The sequence below is a fragment of the Orbicella franksi genome, chromosome 5 (genome assembly GCF_964199315.1).
Source record: "Orbicella franksi chromosome 5, jaOrbFran1.1, whole genome shotgun sequence".
NCBI lineage: Eukaryota > Metazoa > Cnidaria > Anthozoa > Scleractinia > Merulinidae > Orbicella > Orbicella franksi.
The window spans coordinates 18,256,201-18,277,996 of record NC_138149.1 but is presented as its reverse complement, the minus strand read 5'-3'; the positions used below and the strand labels follow the sequence as shown (position 1 = coordinate 18,277,996).

Genomic DNA, 21,796 nt, shown 5'->3' with positions numbered 1-21,796 from the left:
TTCGCTCTTTGATACAACCCGCACTGTGATTGGTGTGACACGCGCACATACATAACTCCCTCGCTCACCGATCACATAACCCTTCCAAACCCCAAGAGAAATTTTTGCTCAAAAATACTCAAGTTAATTTAGAGACTTTTTCGCATTTTATACAAGTCGTAAGTTTACCTTTTTACACAGCACAACACAACACAACACAACTTCACCGAAACTAGAAAGAAAGAGAAAAAAAACCTCTGACACGTTGAAAGTCTGATTTAATTAAATGCACTTTAACTTGGTGCCACGCAGTCTTCAAAGAACATTTGAACAGTTTTCATACTTTTTACCTTTAAAAATATCGGACTGAAATGAATGTCATCAAATAAAACTATTAAACTGCTACTGCAGAGACGTAAAAACCGTCCAGAAACGAAACCTTCTTTTTTGTTTAATATCCTGGAAACAATAGCCGATAACTTGTCAGCTCTAATTGAATTTACTCCCATATAAAAAACAAAAGTGTTAAGTTACCATTTGTTACTAAAGATAGCAAACATCTCGTGGGAAAGAGTGGTGACGATTCGTCAGCTCTAATTGAATTTACTCCCTTGTGAAAAACAAGAGTGTCAAATTACACTTTGTAACTAAAAAACAAAAATGTCTCGTTATATTTGCATGCAACAAGAACAAAGCAATTGTTACCCGCGCTTAATATTGTAAACGTGAGAACTGTTTCAGATCTAAAGTCTCGTCCCCTCTAAAACATGTCCTAAGAACTAGACGCGACGATTCGTGACCTCTAATTGAATTTATTCCTTGTGAAAAACAAAAGTATCAAATTACCTTTGTAACTAAAAATAAAAATATCTCGTTGCATTTGCATACTACTAACTCACGAACTGTTCCAAACCTCAAGGCTCATCTCGTTCATTTAACTAAAATCCTCGGCCTAACCAACAGAAAATGTCGAAGTAAACCCAGTATATGAATACTTCCTCCTCTTTTATGGAAGAATAAATATGGCCGTTCTGAACTCTATCGGGATCAAATCTTCACGCATACCATTTACCTTTACAACAAGAAATTTGATTGGCTGTTTATAGTAGATCCAATCTGATTGGTGTGACATACATACATCTCTCACTCACTCACTCACTCACTCACCCATTGACCCGTCCATAACATACCCGACGCGCCGACTAAGAGGTATTTTTTTTTACAAAAAAATAACTCAAAAATGAACGAAAATCAACTTAAAGCACCAGTAGTAATTAATTTGTGCGTAATGTTTGGACCTTGAATGAAAATACAACCTTGAAACATACACACTGCAAAGGGGAAAAGCCGTAGCAGACTACCAAGATAGACACAAACCGGAAGTTAACCGAGTAGGGGTGAGTACTTATGGGACTACTGTACCAGAGCTATCAATTGCGCTCTGCACTATCTGAGATTGTCTCACTAGTTCAGTGTACGGGGACTGATTTATTTGCCCATGAGTCGACATGAGGCATATGGATATGAGAAACTAATTTACTACGGTTTGAAGCGTATATCCTATCATATTTTTAAAGGACTCTCGACTGAGCAAGACGATGAAAACAGCCAGGACTGTGTGTGCCACTCAGTGTCTCATCTCAAATATAAACATTGTCGACCTTGTCGAATTTTATGGCCGTTTATGCTCGCTGTTTTACTGGAAATATTTTACAAAACAGCTCACAAGGACACTGGGAAGTTAAAATCGTTTCTATAGCAGCAGAAGGAACGTAAGTAACGGTGAGTCGTTGTTTCCGGTTTTAAACCGTTGACTTCCAAAGAATAACCTTGTGATTTGCATAAAACTGAAGTCGCTTACATGCCGTAACATTTTATTTTACTGACGGAGAACAGTTTAATTCCCAGAGCTATAACGTTTTGGGTGAAAAAAACAATAACCGAGGTTTCCTAAAATGTAGATATTTTGACCACATGATATATACCAGAGGCCATTTATACTAGTCAAAGTTGGCCTTTATTTGTTCCTTGCCAAGAGACACAAATGGCGGCTGTACAAATACCCTTCGTTAAAAAGCTACAAACAAAACTTCAAGAAACTTATTTCACGATTTTAAAGTATAAGAATGAAATAATAAATTTGTGCCAAGTTTTGTACTCGTAGGATTGTTTTTACGCCCCCGCTGATTTCGTAAAGAAGCGTGAAATTCTGAACATTTTAAGCCGCGAAAAGCGCCATTATATGCAAATTTCGAACTTTCTTAAATTTTGGCCGTAAAATAAATCGTTGGAACTTTAAACTATTTTTCCATGAATAAGTTCACCCAAAGGTATGTTTTGGCGAAATAAAAGAAAAATCGATTTTTCGTGACTGTCTTGCTATTCTCGACACTCAGAAAATCACTCTTAAACGACTAAATACATGTTTTTTTCTTTCCAAGGTAACTTCGGCAGAAGTAAAGGTGGCCATGGCAATGGTCAACAATAACATCCCCTTTGCAGCAGCGGATACATTTAACTCCCTGTTCAAAGATATTTTTCCCCATCTCTAAAATCGCCAAAGAGTACGCATCAGGAAGGACAAAGACGTCATGCGTTGTGAACGGGGCGCTGAAGCCATATTTCCGGTATAAAAAAAAAAAAAAACATTTTCACTTGTGGTTATTACTGTAAGTCACATCATTAGGGCTAAGGGTTCAGTGCATATTTTTTATCATTATTTGTTTTCTACACAGAAATTTACTGGTGGAGGTTATGAAAAATGCCCCGTATTCGCTGGCGACTGATGGTTCTAACGATAATGGTCTCAAAAAGATGAATCCCCTGACGGTGCGATGTGAACCTAAAGCGGGTAAAGACCAGCTTGTTGGACATGTGCTTATCTAGTGGCAGCACGGCTGAGATGCTTTTCCAAGGAATCGATGAGTGTTTGGCCCGCCACAAAATCCCGTGGGAAAACCGCGTTGTATTTTCCATGGACAACACTAATGTTAACCTGGGGAAAAACAACTCCATCTTGACGCGCGTCAAGCAGTAGAACCCATCAGTATACTTCAATGGATGCCAGTGCCATGTTGTGCACAATACCTCCTCGGCTGCAGCCAAAGCATTCAATGCTGAGACCGGATTTGACGTGGAAGACCTCCTGGACATTTACTTCTGGTTTGTCCATTCTACGAAGCGAAAATGCAAGCTGGCAGAATATGCTGATTTCTGCGATCAAGGATACCGCAAGATCACCAAACACGTCAGCACGAGATGGCTTAGCTTGGAGAATGTGACCACGCGAACCCTGCTGCAGTATCAGTCGCTGAAAACTTATTTTCTCTCGGAAGATGAGTCCGCTGCTCGATTTAAGAGGCTCGAGACTGCCTTCAACAACCCCATGACAGAGGTTTATCTGCTATTTCTGCAGTCGGCGTTGCAGATCTTTGTTAATCTCAACCTCTTTCTACAAAAAGAGGAACCTCTAATCAGTGCCATCAATTCATCCCTGACGAAGTTCCTAAAGCTTCTTGCCTGCAAGCTCATCTCTCCTGGGATCGTTAAGGCGTCCTCATCCTTTAAGCAGCTCCTTGATGTTGAGCAATATTTGCCAGGTATGTTGCGTCTTTTTTCTTTTTCTTAATATTGTTTGACTCACTTAGAGGCCTGTGTGCAGATTAATATTTTTTTGGATTCAGATTCCTTGATCGACGTTGGCTTTGTGACAAGGACTGCACTGAACAACCTTGTCAGTTCCGGTGACATTGGCGCTGAGGATGAGAAGCGGTTCTATGAGGAGGCAAGGTCTTTCTTCATAGAAGTTTTCGAGTATGCTGTCAGCCATATGGCAGTAAATGATGAGCTTCTCGTCAGTGCTGAGATGGTGTACTTTGAGGAAAGGGAAAAGCTTGAGCCCTCCATGGTGCAGTACTTTGTACAGAGGTACAGTACTAAAGTAAAAGTACTTAAATCGACAAATGATTGTTTGGAAAAAGTCTATAAAACCCTTAATTCCAGGAGCTCAAAAAATTGTTTGAGTTAAAAATTCCTTAGGGGCCAACTGTTTGCAGTGGGAATTTCCTCGTCTTCATTTTCACCTTGTAGATAAAGCTGTGCGCACTTTGCTCTGCACAGGTGGCACTGCGGCTACGGCTGTCTCAGTAAAACAGTTATCAAGCGCTTCTCAATGACTAGTTTCCTTTGTAGGTACCCAAACCTTCTGCCGTTTACATCAGCGAAAGACCTGGAAGAACTGACTCAGGAGGTCCACGACTTTGCCACAATGGACGAAGAGGAACTTCCAAAGTCAGTCAGGGAGTTGGCCAAAGCCAATGAAGGTGGCAGCCGGCTAAGACCCGACATTGTTTGGGGCCATCTGCAAGAGCTGACCACCCTGGACGGCCATAAGCGTTTCCCTCGGCTCTCCAAGATTGCTATGCTTGTCCTTACCATACCGCACTCGAATGCTGGTGAAGAAAGGGTCTTCTCTATGATAAAGAAAAATTTGACGTCTTTAAGATCCTGCTTAGATCAAGAGGAAACCCTGGGCAGCATCATGACTATTAAGATGGAGTCCCTTAACAGCCCTGGAAAAATCGGGCTTCCACCCAATGTACTAAAAGCAGCAAAGAGCGCTACGAGGCTGTACAACAAGGCCCATTCGTGATTATCAAATTTAACTGCTTAGTTTAATACACTTTTTTCGTTCGGGGATGGTGTTTTCCCTTTTCGAATCGTGTGTCATTTATCACATGTACACAATATTTCTTTGTTTCCATATATCTGTCGGTGGGTGGCGAAAACAAAAAAATAAAAAGAAGAATTTACACAAGCATCCCACGTGATTTGAAATGGGAAACCATTACGCCCAAGTGAAAAAGGTCTATTATGATCGCGTTGTTGTTAGCGAAGAATATTCATTGTCGTAAGAAGGTGTGTCTGATAAACGCATTCCAGAAAGTACCGTTGAACACTGATCGATTTTGTTTACAGTACAACTATTTCAATGCACGTTTATTACACCCAAGGGGAAAAGTATATTATGATCGAGTTATATTGATACGAAGGACCCTGTTAGTAAAAACCCTGCTTTACAGCAGATATTGTAATGCAATATGTGGACTTTTCAACATAGATCATAACGATGGCACTGAGATGTTGAAAGAAGATGTAAAACTTTAGAATTATTGAGCAACGTAACATTTAAGATTATGAAAAATAAATGCTGTTCTAACCGAGATAAGTTGGGAACATTCGGAAGACCTTCGGGTGATTTTCGGAGAGTATTCGGGCATCGTTGAAAATGACATTCTTATAGTGCAAAGATTTCTAGACGTCTCCAGATTTGTTTTTTTGTATGTAAGGCGGTACGATGAACGCAGTGCAATGTCCATCGACCATAGAGGCGTAGAAAGGACAATACAAGTACCGCCAAGGAGGGGGAGCACCCTCATAAGAGGCCGGCTCGCCAACTTCGCCGGGGAGTCGAACCCCGCCCCACCATAAAGAGACAAAAGGCAATAGACACGGTTTAAAACATTAACATGCAATAAAAGCGAATAAATGAAAGACTAGTTAAAAATATACTAGTTCAGTACATCCAACAAAGGCGACCAGGACTAGGGAAAGAGACCAAAGACTTCAATAGATGTGATAAAAACGAAGAAACAAAAAGTTCTAGATAAAACCAGGCACTTAAAAACTTAGTTTAAAGGAACCGCCAGAGACACGGCCAACGACGCCATTAGCACCCCATTGACGATGGAAGAGGCGACGACGCCGCTGGGAGAGGAAACGCTTGAAGTACAGAGGCAAATAGAAATTTGCCCTGGACTTGAGACAGGCCAGGAGCCTGAGAGCACTGGGTGGTACTGAGCGGAAGCGATAGTCGTTCCGCTGCCACCAGACTAAAAACTTACAGAGATTCAGTAAGTAGGAGAGGACACGAGGAACACAAAGAAGCTCATCGCTGCTAAAACCAAAGAGCATGTGCCGCACAGTTAAGGAGGGAGCCAAGGCGGAGGCCCGAAAGAGCAGAGATTGAACAAAGCCAATGCCACTCTGGATGAGATGACACGAAAAGAAGAGATGTTCAGAGGACTCCATGTGATAACCGCAAAAGCAATTGGTGGGCAGGTTATAACCAAAGGAGGATAGCCGTTCAGCGGTGTACAAGACCCCATGAGCTACTTTCCAATTCAGATCAATGACTTGCCTGTCCAAGGGCAAGAAAAACAGAGACTTCCAGGTTGAAGGCCAGTCGAGGTCACAAAGGAAGGTCTGAATTTGGTAACACAATGAGGCCGACAAGGATGATTAAGGAGACTCAACTGGTAGTACAATTTGCAAGAAAAGGAAGATGCCGGGAGGTCTACATTTTCGACCAAAGAGCGTACAACCAAGCCATTTGGAGAGGCTAAGCCATTCAGAGCTTTCCACGCATTCAGCATGGCAGCATAAAAGGGAGGAAGCCCGGCAGGAGAGAAAGCCGAAGGTGCCGAGAAGACACTCATGGGGTCTATACCAAACCGGTCAAAAAACCAGAAGGTCATTAGAGAGACCCAGCTGTTCGGGGAGCTCAGATAACGGCGGATCCATTGCACCAAGAGAGCATTAACTTTAAGAGCAATAGAGACCATGTTAAAGCCACCCTTGGAATGGTCATGGATTACAATCCAAAGGGCCTTGCACTTGTCCATATTTAATTTGGCCCCGTTGCCGGCCTCAAAGAGGGCATACGTGTATACCCTGGGGGTTGGCAGGTATGCTACCTTACCTTTATAATCACTTCAAAAAGCTATGTATTTGTTTCAGAAAGCCCCTTGCTCTCCTTCTGGTACTTTTCTCTTCAGAACAAAACCAATATTTGCTCTAAACGCATGCGCAGATTAATAAACGTTAGTGTCAACTACATATATCAGGTGGAAGATACATTTCATACAAGATCACACACTAGCTTTGAGCGCTTTTCCATGCGGTAGAACCCTAATAAGTCATACGCATGCGTTCTAGCATCATTAGCACGATACAAGGATGTTACTGCGACTGCGTGTCTTTTGGAATTACGCCTAACTTGGTTCAAGAAGTATCATCTATTGTTTCCAAACTACACTAGTGCGTTTATTTCATCCTTTAATTGTCTCCATCAAAGAGACCAAAATGTTCATACCCGCAGCCGAAACTCTCCCGAGTAAGTGGTTTTAAAACTTGTCGGCAAATTGAACAAAAAACCCAGGAAACTGCTCAAATATTGCTGCAGACTCCGTGGCACCTACTGAAAGCATAAATTTTATCAGTCTTTCAGGGGAATCGATCACCGATGAAGGATGTAATCTCGGTCAAGTAGCGTTGTTTACTCCTCAGTTGTATTAATCGATATCAGTGTGTATTTTAAATTTAAGCGGTTTTATTGTTAACGCCAAAGGTGGAAACAGAACCTGCTGTTCGTGACAATTTGATAATTAGATTAGTTCCTGTTTATCCGTCAAAAGAAAATTTGCGTTTTAAATAAAGCAAATCGTTCCTCCTCCATTTCTTCATCCGACATTCAACTTTCTTCCATTTATCTCCAGCTGTGAAAAGAATACTAGCACATCTTCTGTGTGTTTTCGAGAAAACAAGAGTTTTAGGTTACATACCTCTGCGAGGAAAACAAAAGTATCAAGTTACAAACGTTTTCGTGAAGAGTAAAATTGTCACGTTCGCAACTTAAATGTATTATTTAATTTAAAATGAGCAAAAATCAACGTAAAACACTACAGTAAAATTCGAGAGCTGTCTTGACAAACGGTAATTAATTGTAAGTTATTCTTGGACTGTTAATGAAAATAAACACATCAAACATACACACTGCTAAGATTATGTCTCATCAAAATCCCTAGCTGACTAGCCAGGTCAGTACAAACCAGGAGTGAATGGCAGGGGTTATATAGGAACTGTGTCAAGAGTACTGAGTCATAGGTATGCATTACACTCTGCACTATCTGAGATTGTCTCACTAGTTGAGATTTAGGATGTTCTTCAGAGCATGTTCTCTCCAAAACGAAGTCGGTGAACCCCCTCCCCCCCATTTTTTTACATTTCTGACATATACAGAGGATTCACTCGCTTACCTTGATATTCTCCTGGTTGTTATCAGTTCATGTGGAACAGAGCCGGCTATTCTCCTGATACATGTAACATGCAATATTCGTTAGATTTAGAACAATAAGATTACAGAAAATGGATATCGGAGGATGTGCTCTAGTGACGGTTAACTTATTTCTTTTGTAATCTTTGGAGATCAGGCGCTGTTCCCTTGTCTACTCTCAGAGAGTTCACACGTATTTTATCGCGCAGCGCCATTTTTTTAATCGGTTTACAATTCGTTAAAAATCATGGTTGGCTTGCAAACAAGAATTCATCATCAATGGCATCTTTGGCCAGTCAACTCAACTACTTGAACACGAAGGAACAATTCAAGTGGTATGGGGATTTTAAAGATTTGATTTGTCTGCGGCTCGTGGTTCCACAGTCACTTTGACAATGTTATGACGCAATTTATCATCAATAAGAGAACAGACGCATAAAAAACTGACGTCAATTTGTTAATTTTACCACAATCAACGTCAAAGAATATGGTTTTTTCAGAACGGGAGTTAAAAAAAGCATTGCGTGACACATTGATGGGAGCAGCGTTGCCTAGACCACGAGCAGTCCCTCTTTCGCTTAGTCCGTCGTGACTGACGCGAAAGAAAACCGCGAGAATTTGGCGCGGCCATTTTTTTCTCGCGGTTTTCTCTGGCGTCACGCACGACAGACTAAGCGAAAGAAGGACTACTCGTAGTCTAGACTCTTATCGACACCGTCAAATTAGCCAATCAGATTGCGAGAGTAGTAGCCACTGTGGTATAAAAGAGATTTCGTTCATGATGGCTCAATAGGAATTAGTTAGGACTAGCGCGCGCGCTGTGTTATAAATGAGAAACCAGAAACTGCAAGGGACCGCATACGATAAACGCTGCCAACGTAGGATCTACAAGAGATCTCTTGCAGATCCTATGTTGGCAGCGTTTATCGTTTGCGGACCCTTGCAGTTTCTGGTTTCTCATTCGTATTTTCGGGCCGTAGATCTTTTTAGATCCGATACGCTGCGTTTTTTAAGCATGGTACTGGCCATGCGGTTGAATGTTTAAATGTTTAGGCTGGCCTTGTCCAGCCACATTTATTCTTTTGCTTTTCGAGACACCAATCTTGACACTTTGTCTCCTTGCGCCCCGAAACACGTGATGTGGCAACGCGTGTTTCGGGGCGCAAGTGAGTTCAAAGTACGGAAGTTGATATAGTGAACGGGTCACTTTGCAATTTATGTGCGTTGGCTGTTGGGCTGGCATTACATATCTTCGCTACACAGTGCTGACGAGCCCCAAGAAGGGCGAAACAGCTGTCCACTGTTCCGATCCTACTTTATCGGTTCCTGTCATGTTGGTGTCTCGAAACGTTTTTCACGTAGTATCAGCCTTGCAGTCTATTGTTTGTGTTATAAAGGCCAATGTCGCTCATGAGTAAAATGCGCGGGAAACTTCTTACTAATTTATGGGGAACGTATTTGGGCCAGTAAGTAGGCTTCGAAACCAAGTAGATAAAGACTGTTCGAAAAGCGAAATTTATCTTTATTTTCAACCAGAAAAGACAGCCAAAAGCGCCATAAACGCCACTTTTTAGTTGTGTTTTCTCTGGGAGCTCACATGCGTCTTGCGTTGATCGCGGGCCACTTGACAGAATAGGAAGCTATTGTGTTTTCAAAATACAAACGTGCTTCCATGATCTAGCCAAGTCACTCATTGCAATACACTTGCTAGAAGAAAACATTTTCTCGAGCTTTGGTTTATTCGAAACGTTATAAATCGTGGAAATGGCTTTCATGAATGTGAACGATCTGCAAACTGCTTTGAACGCTTGTTGAACTTTTCGAGAATGTTGGTCGAAATATAACCATATACTGTGACGAAAGATGAGGGGTGTCTCAAAAACTAAGACCTAAGACCTCCTCTGAATCTTAATAACTAAGACCTAAGACCCGCGTTGAATCTCAAAAACTAAGACCTAAGACCCCCATTGAATCTCAAAAACTAAGACCTTATACCCCCTCTGAATCTCAAAAGCTAAGACCTAATATTCCCTCTGAATTTCAAAAACTAAGACCTAAGAGCCCCTCTGAATCCCAAAAGCTAAGACCTAAAAGCCCCTCTGAATCTCAAAAACTAAAACCTTAGACCCCCTCTGAATCTCAAAAGCTAAGACCTAAGAGTCCCTCTGAATCTCAAAAACTAAGACCTAAGACCCCCTCTGAATCTCAAAAGGTAAGACCTAAGAGCCCCTCTAAATCTCAAAAACTAAGACCTAATACCCCCTCTGAATCTCAAAAACTAAGACCTAATACCCCCTCTGAATCTCAAAAGTTAAGACCTAATACCCCCTTTGAATCTCAAAAGTTAAGACCTAAGACCCCCTCTGAATCTCAAATCTAAGACCTAAGACCCCCTCTGAATCTCAAAAGCTAAGACCTAAGACCCCCTCAGAATCTCAAAAGCTAAGACCTAAGACCCCCTCCAATCTCAAAAGCTAAGACCCAAGACCCCCTCAGAATCTCAAAAACTAAGACCTAAGACCCCCTCTGAATCTCAAAAGTTAAGACCTAATACCCCCTCTGAATCTCAAAAGTTAAGACCTAAGACCCCCTCTGAATCTCAAAAGCTAAGACCTAAGACCCCCTCAGAATCTCAAAAGCTAAGATCTAAGACCCCCCTCCAATCTCAAAAGCTAAGACCTAAGACCCCCTCAGAATCTCAAAAGCTAAGACCTAAGACCCCCTACAATCTCAAAAACTAAGACCTGGATTTGCTTTTATTCGAAACTATATTTGCTTTAATTCGAGTTTGACGAACTCATTAAACTAAACTAAATCAGCAACGGTGTAATTTTTGGAGCCCAAAATTGTGCTTTTGAAGATTTGGATCCTGTTCGATCGAAGAAATCTTTGATATTTCCAGTTCGGACATGCAACAATGTCACTGTTCAGGACGATGTAACATTGATCGTAGACGACAAAACGGTAAACGTATTCAAGACAATTTATTTACATTGACAACAACGTAGTAGGACACGTAAAGATTCCGTCGACAAAAGCAGGATCGGATCGGACCGGATCGCGGATCGGATCGCGGACCGGATCACATACCGGATCACGGATCGGATCACGGAAAAACAAAACCAAAGTTTTAAAGAAAAAAATTCCCCCCAAAAAAAATCAAATCGTTTATAAGATAATAATAAATAAAAAGTAAAAGTGGAAAACTAAAATATGTTAAATGAAAATAAGAATCCCGAATTTGACGCAATGACATGCTAATTACACAGAATGACAAGAGATCATTTGAAAAGCCACATAAGCGCCTAATTTACGACAAGTTTAAATTATAATGAACAGGCAGATGTAGTTATATATTTTGAATGTTAGTTGGTTCGAAGCTTGCGTGAACCTTCCATTCTCGTTTTTGAAATTGTTTTTAGTATCAGTAGCTAATTCTCGGCTACATTTTTGTGTCAGATGTGAGCGTTACAGTTGGTGTTACAGTCAATTAGAAAACTTACGTACGAAAGCTTAAGGACATGACTTGCTTTAAAGGAGCTACGTCACGATTTGCGCATCTTGAAAAAACTAGCTTATAACTAGTTTTTCAAGTTCGTCATTTGCAGTCCTCGTTAATCTTTGCCATCCTTAACAATCCTTATTTCGTCCTGATTTAGAGCGGAAAGGGCTATTGACCCACAGCCCTTGAGGGCGAAGGGTCTAATTGTTTTAGTATCACTTAACTAGTCGGACAGAAAAGGCAACAATAAAGCTAGCAGATGCAAGTTGAAGAAATATTTATTTGGGAATAAAACGAATTGAAGAAAGCGAAAATAGAACTGGATTTGAACTGGCTTTCTCCCGAGTGAAAGTAGTTCTTTGAATAATCACGTAGAGGAAATTTTGCTTAAAAAATGTTTCTCCATGAATACGTTTAATATGTTTCAAATTCCTCTATTTATTTCCTATCATTCATTCTGACTAGGTATAAAATTCTAAGTGGAAGATTGTATTCACCAAGTTCGAAGGATGTAGCTTAGCCAGAGGACGCACGGTTAATTTTTCTAATTTTCCATACATTTGTCTGTATTTTCTTCCCCGCGAACCGCGTCCACCCGGCCAAATTTACAGACAAATGTATGGAAAATTAGAAAAATAAACCGAGCGTCTTCTAGCCAAGCTACATCCTTTAAAAGTGGTGAATAAGCTCGCAAATCTCACAGATATTTTTCATCGCGACCAATCGCAAAGCCCTGCAAGTTTACCGAAGGTGAGTGGTAATTCAGATCGCAAAACTCAGAGATATTTTTTTTGACAACGAATTTACCGAAGGAAGAAAATAGCCGTAAATTTGCTTCCGAAGCTTCCATCGCCTCCAGATTTCACCTACAGTTCCTGTTTGATAGACGGCAAAGGAATATTTCTCATCACGGCCCGTCAATAACACTGGAAAACAATGAAGTCAACACTCCACGAAATCGCATTGGTAGTAACGCGACCTAAATAGAAAAACATAGGCACGCAAGGCGTGCAAGAGTTATTTTTTTGTGAACTATAAGTCTCGGAGATAGGAGCATTCATGGAACTGTTTACAGTACTGATTTGGTTGATTTGACAAGTTTTTTGGTTGCGATGTACAGCAAGAAAGAAACTGGGAGTTTATGATGTACATACGATGTTACATCGGTAATGGTAAGATAACTAAATAGTAAGCCATAAAATGTTTGACTGAACAAACTATAGTAATCTGACACGTCTCCAGATTAATGTAGATACCATCTTATTTTCTAACAGGCAATTTTATTCTTTCTTTGATACAACCCACACTGTGATTGGTCTGACACGCGCACATGCATAACTCCCTCACTCACCGATCACGTAGCCCTTCTCCCGGGGGGGGGGGACTCCCTTGTATGGGCTATATAGGTCTGTGCGGCCCCGAAGGGCATGGTTTTCCAGCCGTTTTGGTCATAAATAGGGTATCGATTTTAGCTAATTTTGGTCATTTTGGTCATAAATAGGGTACGGTTTTTGCATTCTAGCCTTGATATGGGTATGCTTTAAGGTGGTATGGTACCCCAAAATATGGCGATGTTCATGAAAAATTCAATTTCTTGGAAATACAAGACTTAAGACCCTTGAGGACTTGTCAAAAACATTTTGAAACGATCTTGCCGAATTTTCTTCCAGATGAGTGTGAAATTTAAGGAAAGTACACAGTGGTATAAGTTTTTTCACGTGGCAACGGCCATAGCAACGACTGTTTACCATAAGAACGTGACCAAAAATATAGATTATTTTTAACTTACATGAACGAAACTATTTAGAAAAAACTTTTAAGACATGCACAACTCGATTGGTATAATTATTTGTGAAAAGCTTTGCCTCAAATTGCCATCACAGGCTCATTCATTTCCCTTATGACAAGGAATATTTCCCACAACTGCGGTAACTTTTTACAAAATAGAACAACCATTGCACCCCCTCCCCCGAGATCCAATCTGCACCCCCCCCCCCCCACTATTTGTGGTTCGTTAAATGCTTAATACTTCGTGTAAGAAACTTAAAGTGCATTTTTCTCAAAAGTTTACCTTTGTACCGACTGACTTCGCGCCAACATTTCTACTTTGCAAGGTTTTTAAGTAGAATTTCTGAAACTTGGGCTCATCAAAGACCAATAGTGTCGTGATGATATAAACCAAAAAAATCGTAACATTTTAAGGTCTGTCACGTGACATGAGATGATTTGTCCACTGGTAAAAAATAAGGTTATTTCCAAATAAAGCTGTAAAAAGCACTGAAAATAAGAGTTAACTGTCAAAACTTAGGTTCATATCACAGAACAAAACAGAAACTTACATGATATGCTTATTTGACAGTCAATTCTTGTTTTGTAAAAGAGCAGGAAGTGTTGGTGTCAATACTATAAAACACTACTTCAAAAGGCTGTGGCTGGTTTCCATAGCAGTCATTTTGAGTAAAACTCTAGAAATTTAATTTCTCTTCTTGAGTGCAATAGCACACAATTGATCTTTCTTTACCATATTTAAACAAACTTTTTGGTCCATATTGAGGGTACCATACCACCTTAAGAAGAAGCCACTTTTTCATCATTATCGAAAAGAAAATCAACAAAAGCCCTTCACAAATTTATATGTTTACGGTAATTTAACATTGGTTTGAACTAGGGAGCTAATTATAACGCAGGTCTGAAACAGGGTTTTGATTTGAGGGTCAGGTCGTAAATAGGGTTTCGAATTTTTGGTCAGGTCATAAATAAGGTAAGGAATATCGCAGATTTTGGTCATAAATAGGGTTAAGGGTTTTGGGAAGCGGGCCGCACACCCCCAACCAATTTTTCTGGGAGTACCCCCTCGGGAGCCCTTCCAGCCACCAAGAGGAATTTTTGCTCAAAAATACTCAAGTTAAGAGAACTTTTCGCATTTTATACGAGTAGTAAGTTTACCCTTTTTACGCGACACAACGCAACAACACTACTTCACCGAAAATTTAAAGAAAGAGAAAAAAACCTCTCTGATACGTTGAAAGTCTGATTTAATTAAATTGCACTTTAACTTGGTGCCACACAGTCTTCAAAGAACTTTTGAACAGTTTTTATACTTTTTACCTTTAAAAATATCGGACTGAAAAGAATGTCATAAAATGCCCATCAAATAAAAATATTAAACTGCTACTGCAGAGACGTAAAAACACTCTAGAAAGGAAAGCTTCTTTTTTGTCTAATATCCTGGGAACAATAGCCGATAACTTGTAAGCTCTAATTGAATTTACTCCCATATGAAAAACAAAAGTGTCGAGTTACCATTTGTAACTAAAAATAGCAAACATCTCGTGGGAACAAGTCGCGACGATTCGTCAGCTCTAATTGAATTTACTACCTTGTGAAAAACAAGAGTGTCAAATTACCCATTGTAACTAAAAAATAAAAATATCTCGTTATATTTGCATGCAATAAGAACAAAACAATCGTTACCTGCACTTACTATTGTAAACGTTAGAACTGCTTCAAATCTAAATAGTCTCGTCTCCTCTAAAACATGTCCTAAGAACTAGAACCGACGATTCGTGACCTCTAATTGAATTAACTCCTTGTGAAAAACAAAAGTATCAAGTTACCCTTTGTAATTAAAAATAAAAATATTTCGTGCCATTTGCCTACTACTCACGAACTGCTTCAAAGCTCAAGACTCATCTCGTTCATAACTGGCCACCATTACACTGAAAATTATACACTCTCAAACAACCCAATGTACGTATGTAACTGTCACACTCCCCTCCAAACCGGACTAAAAATCACAAACCAGCAACATACACGTCACTGTTTATTTTTCAATTACCAAAGTCCTTGTGTTTATACATACCTTGTGTTTCTCACGTTCCATTTACCTTTACAACAAGAAATTTGATTGGCTGTTCATAGTAGATCCAATCTGATTGGTGTGACATACATACATCTCTCACTCACTCACTCACTCACTCACCCATTGACCCGTCCATAACATACCCGACGCGCCGACTAAGAGGTATTTTTTTTACAAAAAAATAACTCAAAAAGGTACAGGAACGAAGTCAGGGAAGGCGTTGTTATTTGTTTTCCACAGTGAAAAATTTGAAGCTGAAAATGTGAAATTCGAAGCGAGTGAGGCACTTTGACACAACATTGTCACTATCAATACAATTATTAACGCGAACCACATTCTGTTATCCCTATGTGTTATCTTTTTGTTGAAGAAATTAAAACTGCAAAATTTAATGTTTAGATTTATTTCTACGCGGATAACCATTCAAAAGTTGATGGCATTAGTACATCGGCCAAAGCATCCAGCGTGATGAAGTCACATGAAAAACCGGACTTTGAATGTTATAGAAGGTTATCGATAAATAATCAGGTCTGTGATATATTGTTAAACTCTCGACATGGGACCCAAAAAGCTATCTGAATCGAGGAGACTACATTTAACCAAATCGGGGAAGAACATGTAGACCGGACTCGACTGAGTGGCGGTGTCACAGTGATATGTGTATCCCCGTGATAGGTGTATCCCCGCACACATATCACGGGGATACACATATCACTGTGACAGCGGAAATCGATTCTACAGCAAGGAGTAAGACAACAAACCCAGAAAAAAATATTACCCTCGACCCTCGACCCTCGACAAAAAGATAGACTCGACCCTTCGCACTATTCGTACTATTCGCTGTTCGCTATTCGCGACTATTCGCTATTCGCTATTCGGGTTTTCCAGACACCCACTAATAGGTCGACCGAGACATACAGCCTTGGTTTACATACTGAAGGTCTGGTTGCTTGGGAGGTATACAAATGTTTTTCACTGCTTTTGTTTTGTGTAGTTTGAGATTATTGAAACTCAAAACAGAAGGCCAAATAATATAAACAGAAAACCTCGCCGCAATGTTACAAAACTCAAATCAAAATTCTCGCTTATCCTGGGTTAGCTTACTGATCGGACTTTGAACAACCCGGCCCAGGAGCTCCGGTTTTAGGCTTGGCTAAATCTATATATTGGCCAATAATTGAAAGCTAAAATGCAATGATAACCAACGCACACGTAATATTTTTTTGACAGGAAAACTGCTTGATCCAGATCGGGCCAGATCGAGTCAGATCGAATAGTGTTCCAAAAAAAACCGGAAATGAAAATGCGCTTCTGTTTACTTAATGTAGTGTTACGCCTTCATTTTCCATTTTTTTTTTTTGCTTAGCAGTGGATTTCTCCGCGCTCTAAACCAAGAGATACGAGAAAAAGAAAAAAATTGGCTGGCGGTGTGCAGCCCACTCCCTTCCCCCCAAGGCCTGTATCCAATTTATAACCAAAATCTGCGATTTTCTCCTGACTCTAGTTATGACCTGACAGGAAAATTCGACACCCTATCTATGACCTGACCCTTTAATCAATACTCTGTTTCAGACCTGCCTTATAAATAGTTACCTAGTTCAGACCGCGATGTTAAAGGTTCTGTGAAGGCTTTTGTTGACGGTCTTATCGATAATGGTGAAAAAGTAGCTTCTTCTAAGAAATGTACTAAATTCAAGACTAGAGTGCAAAAACCATGCCCTATTTATGACCAAAATGGCTGAAAAACCATACCTATATAGCCCATATAAAAGAGTACCCTATCCCCCGCCTGTTCATCCGCAATTCACAGAGACCTCCGTGGACCCCCGGAAAAGTTCCCGCCATTTATTTTTTATCTCCATATTTGGTATGACTAATTGCTTGGTATTTGCAAAAAAATAAATATGGCTGCGTCCATGGGTGCTACTCTCGTATCGAGAATGATGTGGGCCTACTGAATTTGGAAAACAAGAAAATTTCGATGAGTACAACAATGGCGACGGTAGGTCTGTGTAATTAAAACTACCTTTATTTCTCACAGCTTTTGTTAACCCAAGGAAAATGTCGTAATTAAGCTCATTTCAAGGACTCTGTGACGGGGATTTTTTGCCTTTTCAGTCAAAACAGTGCTAAAATTACGACTGAGTTATATAGGTTACATTCTCTCGTGGACGATATGCACCTAGATCTCAAAGGTGACGATCCAAGTGAACTGTTGAGGGAAGAGGAAATTTTAATAACTTTTTGGCTTTGTTTCCAAGACACGATGACAGTAGTCGGACTTTCTCCAATTTGATATCACAACCCAATGCATGCATAACCCCATAAGGGGCTCCTAAGCGTACAACATGAAGATCTTTGAGATCTGATAACCGCGCTTTTAAAATATAACTGTTTTCTTAGCACTACAGATGCAATGCATTGTAAATTCCAAAGCAGTCCTTGATGATTCATTGATTACTGTAGACACCACATGACTTGATCAACACAAACTGTATTATTGCACCATCGCTCTTAGACTTTGTGAAATCTTCGATGACGTAATGGTTTTAATCTGAAACTTTCTTTGGGATATGTATGGGCATGAAGGATACGAACGTTGCGATAATAACACTATTAACAACAGCTTTCTTTCTTAAAAGTCATGATTAAATTTAACACTGTGGCTACATGTTTGGCAGCCGGACAGGTTTTTAAAATACTCTGTGTCCAGCAGTGAGACTTTTTTTTATAAATTTTTTTTATAAAGTAAAGCAACGTAAAAAGAACTGTATGACAGGCGACCCCAAGAGGAATCAAACCTGGGTCGTCAGCATGGCAAGCAATACCCATGATCACTGCGTCGCAGCAACTAGCCGGCTGCTTTCGGAATTTTTTAAGTATTTATAGAGTTACCATTAGCATTATTGAAAGCTAACCATAAACAGGCTGATCAGAGAGCTATTTAGGCTAACTGGAGTGCTATTCAGGCTAACCGGAGTGCTTTTTAGGCTAACCAGATGGCTATTCAAACGTTTTGACTGCCTGTCACTTTATAATAGTCTATGTTATAAATCCCAATATTCCGGGTGCTGGGCTCACCAAAATTAGTATTCAGCCATATAAACAAGGATTTGACATTATTAGCTGAAATTTTTAAAAAACAATTTTGACTGCCAAACATGTAGTATTTTGAAAAACCTGTCCGGCTGCTGGACATAGAGACACAGTGTAAATTTAATTGGTTTTTCAATAAGTAAAGGGTTAGCAAAGTAGTCACACGAGTCACATAATTCAAGAATTATGTTATCGAGGGCTAGCCAGATAGAATAGATACCAGTGACGTAATCCTTGCACATTCTGACATGTTCTTTGCTTGGCTTGCAAATATTACATTTTCCTTCTGATCTCTGAACTCGCTTCAATAAAACAGCACAACGATTCACTTCTTGTCTAAAAATACGAAAAATACTCAGAAAATTACAGTTAGATCAATGACTATCGCTCCTGGCAAAATAAAAGTTCCAAAACAAGCATGATCTTGTTCAACATGCTGCCCAAGAGAGAGTTGTAACGTCGACACATTCCATGAATGACGTAATTACTTTTTAAGTATTCAGTACTTGCTTCAAATCAAGCGCTTCAATAACACAAAAAGGCAATATATTCTTTACTAAATAAAGAGTAGAATATTCGTAAAATTTTCAGTAATGTTTTAACAGCTCTTGGTGAACAAACATTATAAGTTGCGTGATTCCAAATTTTGGCCAATCGGAGGTTTGCGTCTGGTCAGCGACAAAACAAAAAAGTAAGCCCCGTACAGAGCAAGAACTGCACTTGGCCCATGGCTGTGTAGTTAATAAGAGTTTACAAGGAGAATAGGAGCTGAAATACCGTTAACTGCCACTTATAAGCCCTCCCGCTTTCCCCCTGGTTATAGGCCTGTCTACCTGTGAGCAAATTTTACTTCTGATTACAAGCCCACCCAGATATCCCTTAAGCCCCCCTCTAGTTTAAAATGAAATGAATTCAAGTGATTATGATGTTTTAAGTAATGGACCATGCAAGAACTGGGCAAAACAACAATAGGCTAGTGCAATAGCGGCAGGTATTTTTTTCCTGCCATTACCCTAATCAAATTGATTTCAGCAGCCTTCGTTAGCTATTGAGTAAAAGTGCAAAAAAAAAAAAAACTAAAAAGAAAACTAAATATGCGCTAATTCACCAGAAATTCAAATTGTTAAAAGCACAAGTAAAATATCAATCGGTGACCCAAATGTTCTAAACAAGTACTCAAAAAACAAAAGGAAAAAGTCACAAAAGCGATTAAACACAGAAACAAGCCTCGCATGTGTAGACACTCCAGGTGTGTTCTTGGTATGTAAAAAAACTGCAAACAATCGACTCACAGCTTTGAAGGAGAACAAAGGGCTAGGAGTTGTATTTTACATGGGAGCTTACAACTTTTGAAATAGCTTGGATTTGTAGTAAAAAGCGAGAAAAAGTGAATTTTGCCCTTTGAAAGTGATGAAAAGAGTCCAAAACCTGTGGTCATTTTTCAAAACTGAACGTCTGCCATTTTGGACATCTTTCATTCCGGTTACCTCCATAAAAGGAATGCCTGCCACCATGTTGTGACGTTACTGCGCATGTGCATTTTTTCATGTCAACAAAATTTAAGAAGAATCTTGTGTTGAAACTGCATTTAGCTTGAATTAAGGTTGAGATCGAGCCTTATTCTTTTGAACCTATGTGAGACAGTTCGGAATGAGAGGAAGATGATGTTCACAAGAGTCAAGATGAGTGCCGAAGAGGAAATACATCGTGGTGTGTATGCAAGTGTTGTGCGAACTGGAAAGTGCAACAAGAGAGAGAATGTTTATGCTGCAAGGAGATGAAGGAAGCCATAACTAAAATTTCAGGTGAATAATACTTTTGCATTCAGCGGATGTTAATTATTTTGGCGGTAGGAAGCTAATAAACAGCCATAGACTCCGTGGGAAGAAAGTATTGTTTGATTTATTTCATTTATTGTGTTGTGGCGTGCGTGGCAGGCTCAAATGGCAGCGAAATGGTTATGATATAACCTGTTTATATTGTTTTGGTTAAGACATTGAGGCAGATCAACCGACTCCTAGATGTATAACACAGCACCCTCTCTTTCAAATGATTTGTTTACAAGGGGAAGTTGTAGAGATCGCTATCGTGGATTGTGTCAAGTGTGCGGAATGAGAGCACCAAGAGAACTAAATAGCATGTAAGCTTATGTCCACAAATAGTCACAAATAATTTACCAGCTGTGAGATTTTTTCCGAATGTTTCATTGAGCTCAGTTAATCCTCCAACATAAGATTCAATTATACACAAACATAACATTTCAAGCTTTACAAACAGTGCTATATATAACTCGATTTGACTACAATCTCAGTTAAAACGTAGTACTTGAAATTTGCACGTTTTTCCCATATGCGCATTGACATCATGCTATGCACTCTGGAAGCCTACAACATGGATTCCAAAATGGCAGATGTTCAAATTGTTCTGGTACGGAGCTTTTTCCTGTTACAATCAGGTTAAAAGGTAAGTTCACATCCTAAAACATATTGATTTGATTACAACATATCATGTGCTTTCATAAGAATGACTTTTTAAAAATTGGGTTTTTGAGTTCCGTTCTCCTGAATTCTTTATTGAACTGCCAAGAGTGGGCTCCCAGTGTATATTCCATGTATCGATTTGGAGTTTCAGTCAAATGTAATTACAGAGAGATCTTGCAGTCTGAATTATTGGTTTATATTTACAGTTGGAGCCTGCTAATTTGAACTTGGTTATTTCAAAATCCCTGTTATTTCGAAATCAATACCATTTCCCTTGGATTTGCCCTTCAGTCATTTACTATCAGCTGTTTTGAACCTCCACTATTTCAAACTATTTTTCGTTTCCCCTGAGAGTTTGAAATAGCAGGGTTCAACTGTATATTACTTGGTCATACATCTAGTACTTACTTAGTTAAGTTAGCTTTGGTGATCAGATAGAAGCGGGTCCGTGCACAGTTCGGCCAATCCAATTTTGCGATCTTCTTGAAATATGGAATAAGCAGATATTACTCAGCTAAACTGTTTGTGTTCATTTTCAGCTGACCAAAAAAAAATGTTAAATTAGGAAAGGGTCAGTAACAATTCATAATTTTTTCATTTTTTAAACTTGTGGATATGTGAAGTGTAGAAACGTGTTTGTTGTAGGGACTCCGATATGCAAATGTGTCATTCACTCACTCAGGTGTAGACACTGTTCGTAATTAGTCGGCCTGAACAAGAGCGCCCGAGTTCGACGCCATGTTGGAATAGTAACCAAGCCCGAT

At 39.7% G+C, this 21,796-nt stretch overlaps 1 protein-coding gene, 2 long non-coding RNA genes and 1 pseudogene across 8 annotated transcripts in view; 3 read left to right on the top strand and 1 right to left on the bottom strand.

The window, feature by feature from the left end:
• The window catches only part of LOC145487585 (uncharacterized), a 74,204-nt gene extending 58,312 nt beyond the window's left edge, over nucleotides 1-15,892 (top strand). The window contains exon 3 of the long non-coding RNA XR_014049420.1: nucleotides 12,582-15,892. This is a non-coding gene — a long non-coding RNA (uncharacterized LOC145487585). The remainder of the gene's footprint in view (nucleotides 1-12,581) is intronic.
• Nucleotides 1,224-7,302, top strand: LOC145487514 (uncharacterized; annotated as a pseudogene). The gene is made up of 5 exons (XR_014049415.1): nucleotides 1,224-1,761; nucleotides 1,941-2,606; nucleotides 2,715-3,578; nucleotides 3,663-3,906; nucleotides 4,171-7,302. The product of XR_014049415.1 is annotated as an uncharacterized LOC145487514 (transcript).
• A 71-nt stretch (nucleotides 15,893-15,963) lies between the features above and the next one.
• Nucleotides 15,964-16,568, bottom strand: LOC145487586 (uncharacterized). Its single transcript, XR_014049421.1, has 2 exons — nucleotides 16,172-16,568; nucleotides 15,964-16,089 (listed from the first exon to the last, which is right to left on the bottom strand). It is a non-coding gene; the product is annotated as an uncharacterized LOC145487586 (long non-coding RNA).
• A 785-nt stretch (nucleotides 16,569-17,353) lies between these two features.
• The window catches only part of LOC145487507 (centrosomal protein of 70 kDa-like), a 187,374-nt gene continuing 182,931 nt past the window's right edge, over nucleotides 17,354-21,796 (top strand). For 4 of the 5 annotated variants that reach the window (XM_081466322.1, XM_081466318.1, XM_081466316.1 and 1 more), the window contains exon 1: nucleotides 17,354-17,458. Coding sequence is in view for 3 of the 5 variants with exons in the window: in XM_081466318.1 (XP_081322444.1) it covers nucleotides 17,438-17,458 (21 nt within the window). In the remaining 2 variants the exon portion in view is untranslated. The other variant, XM_081466317.1, reaches the window with a different exon arrangement.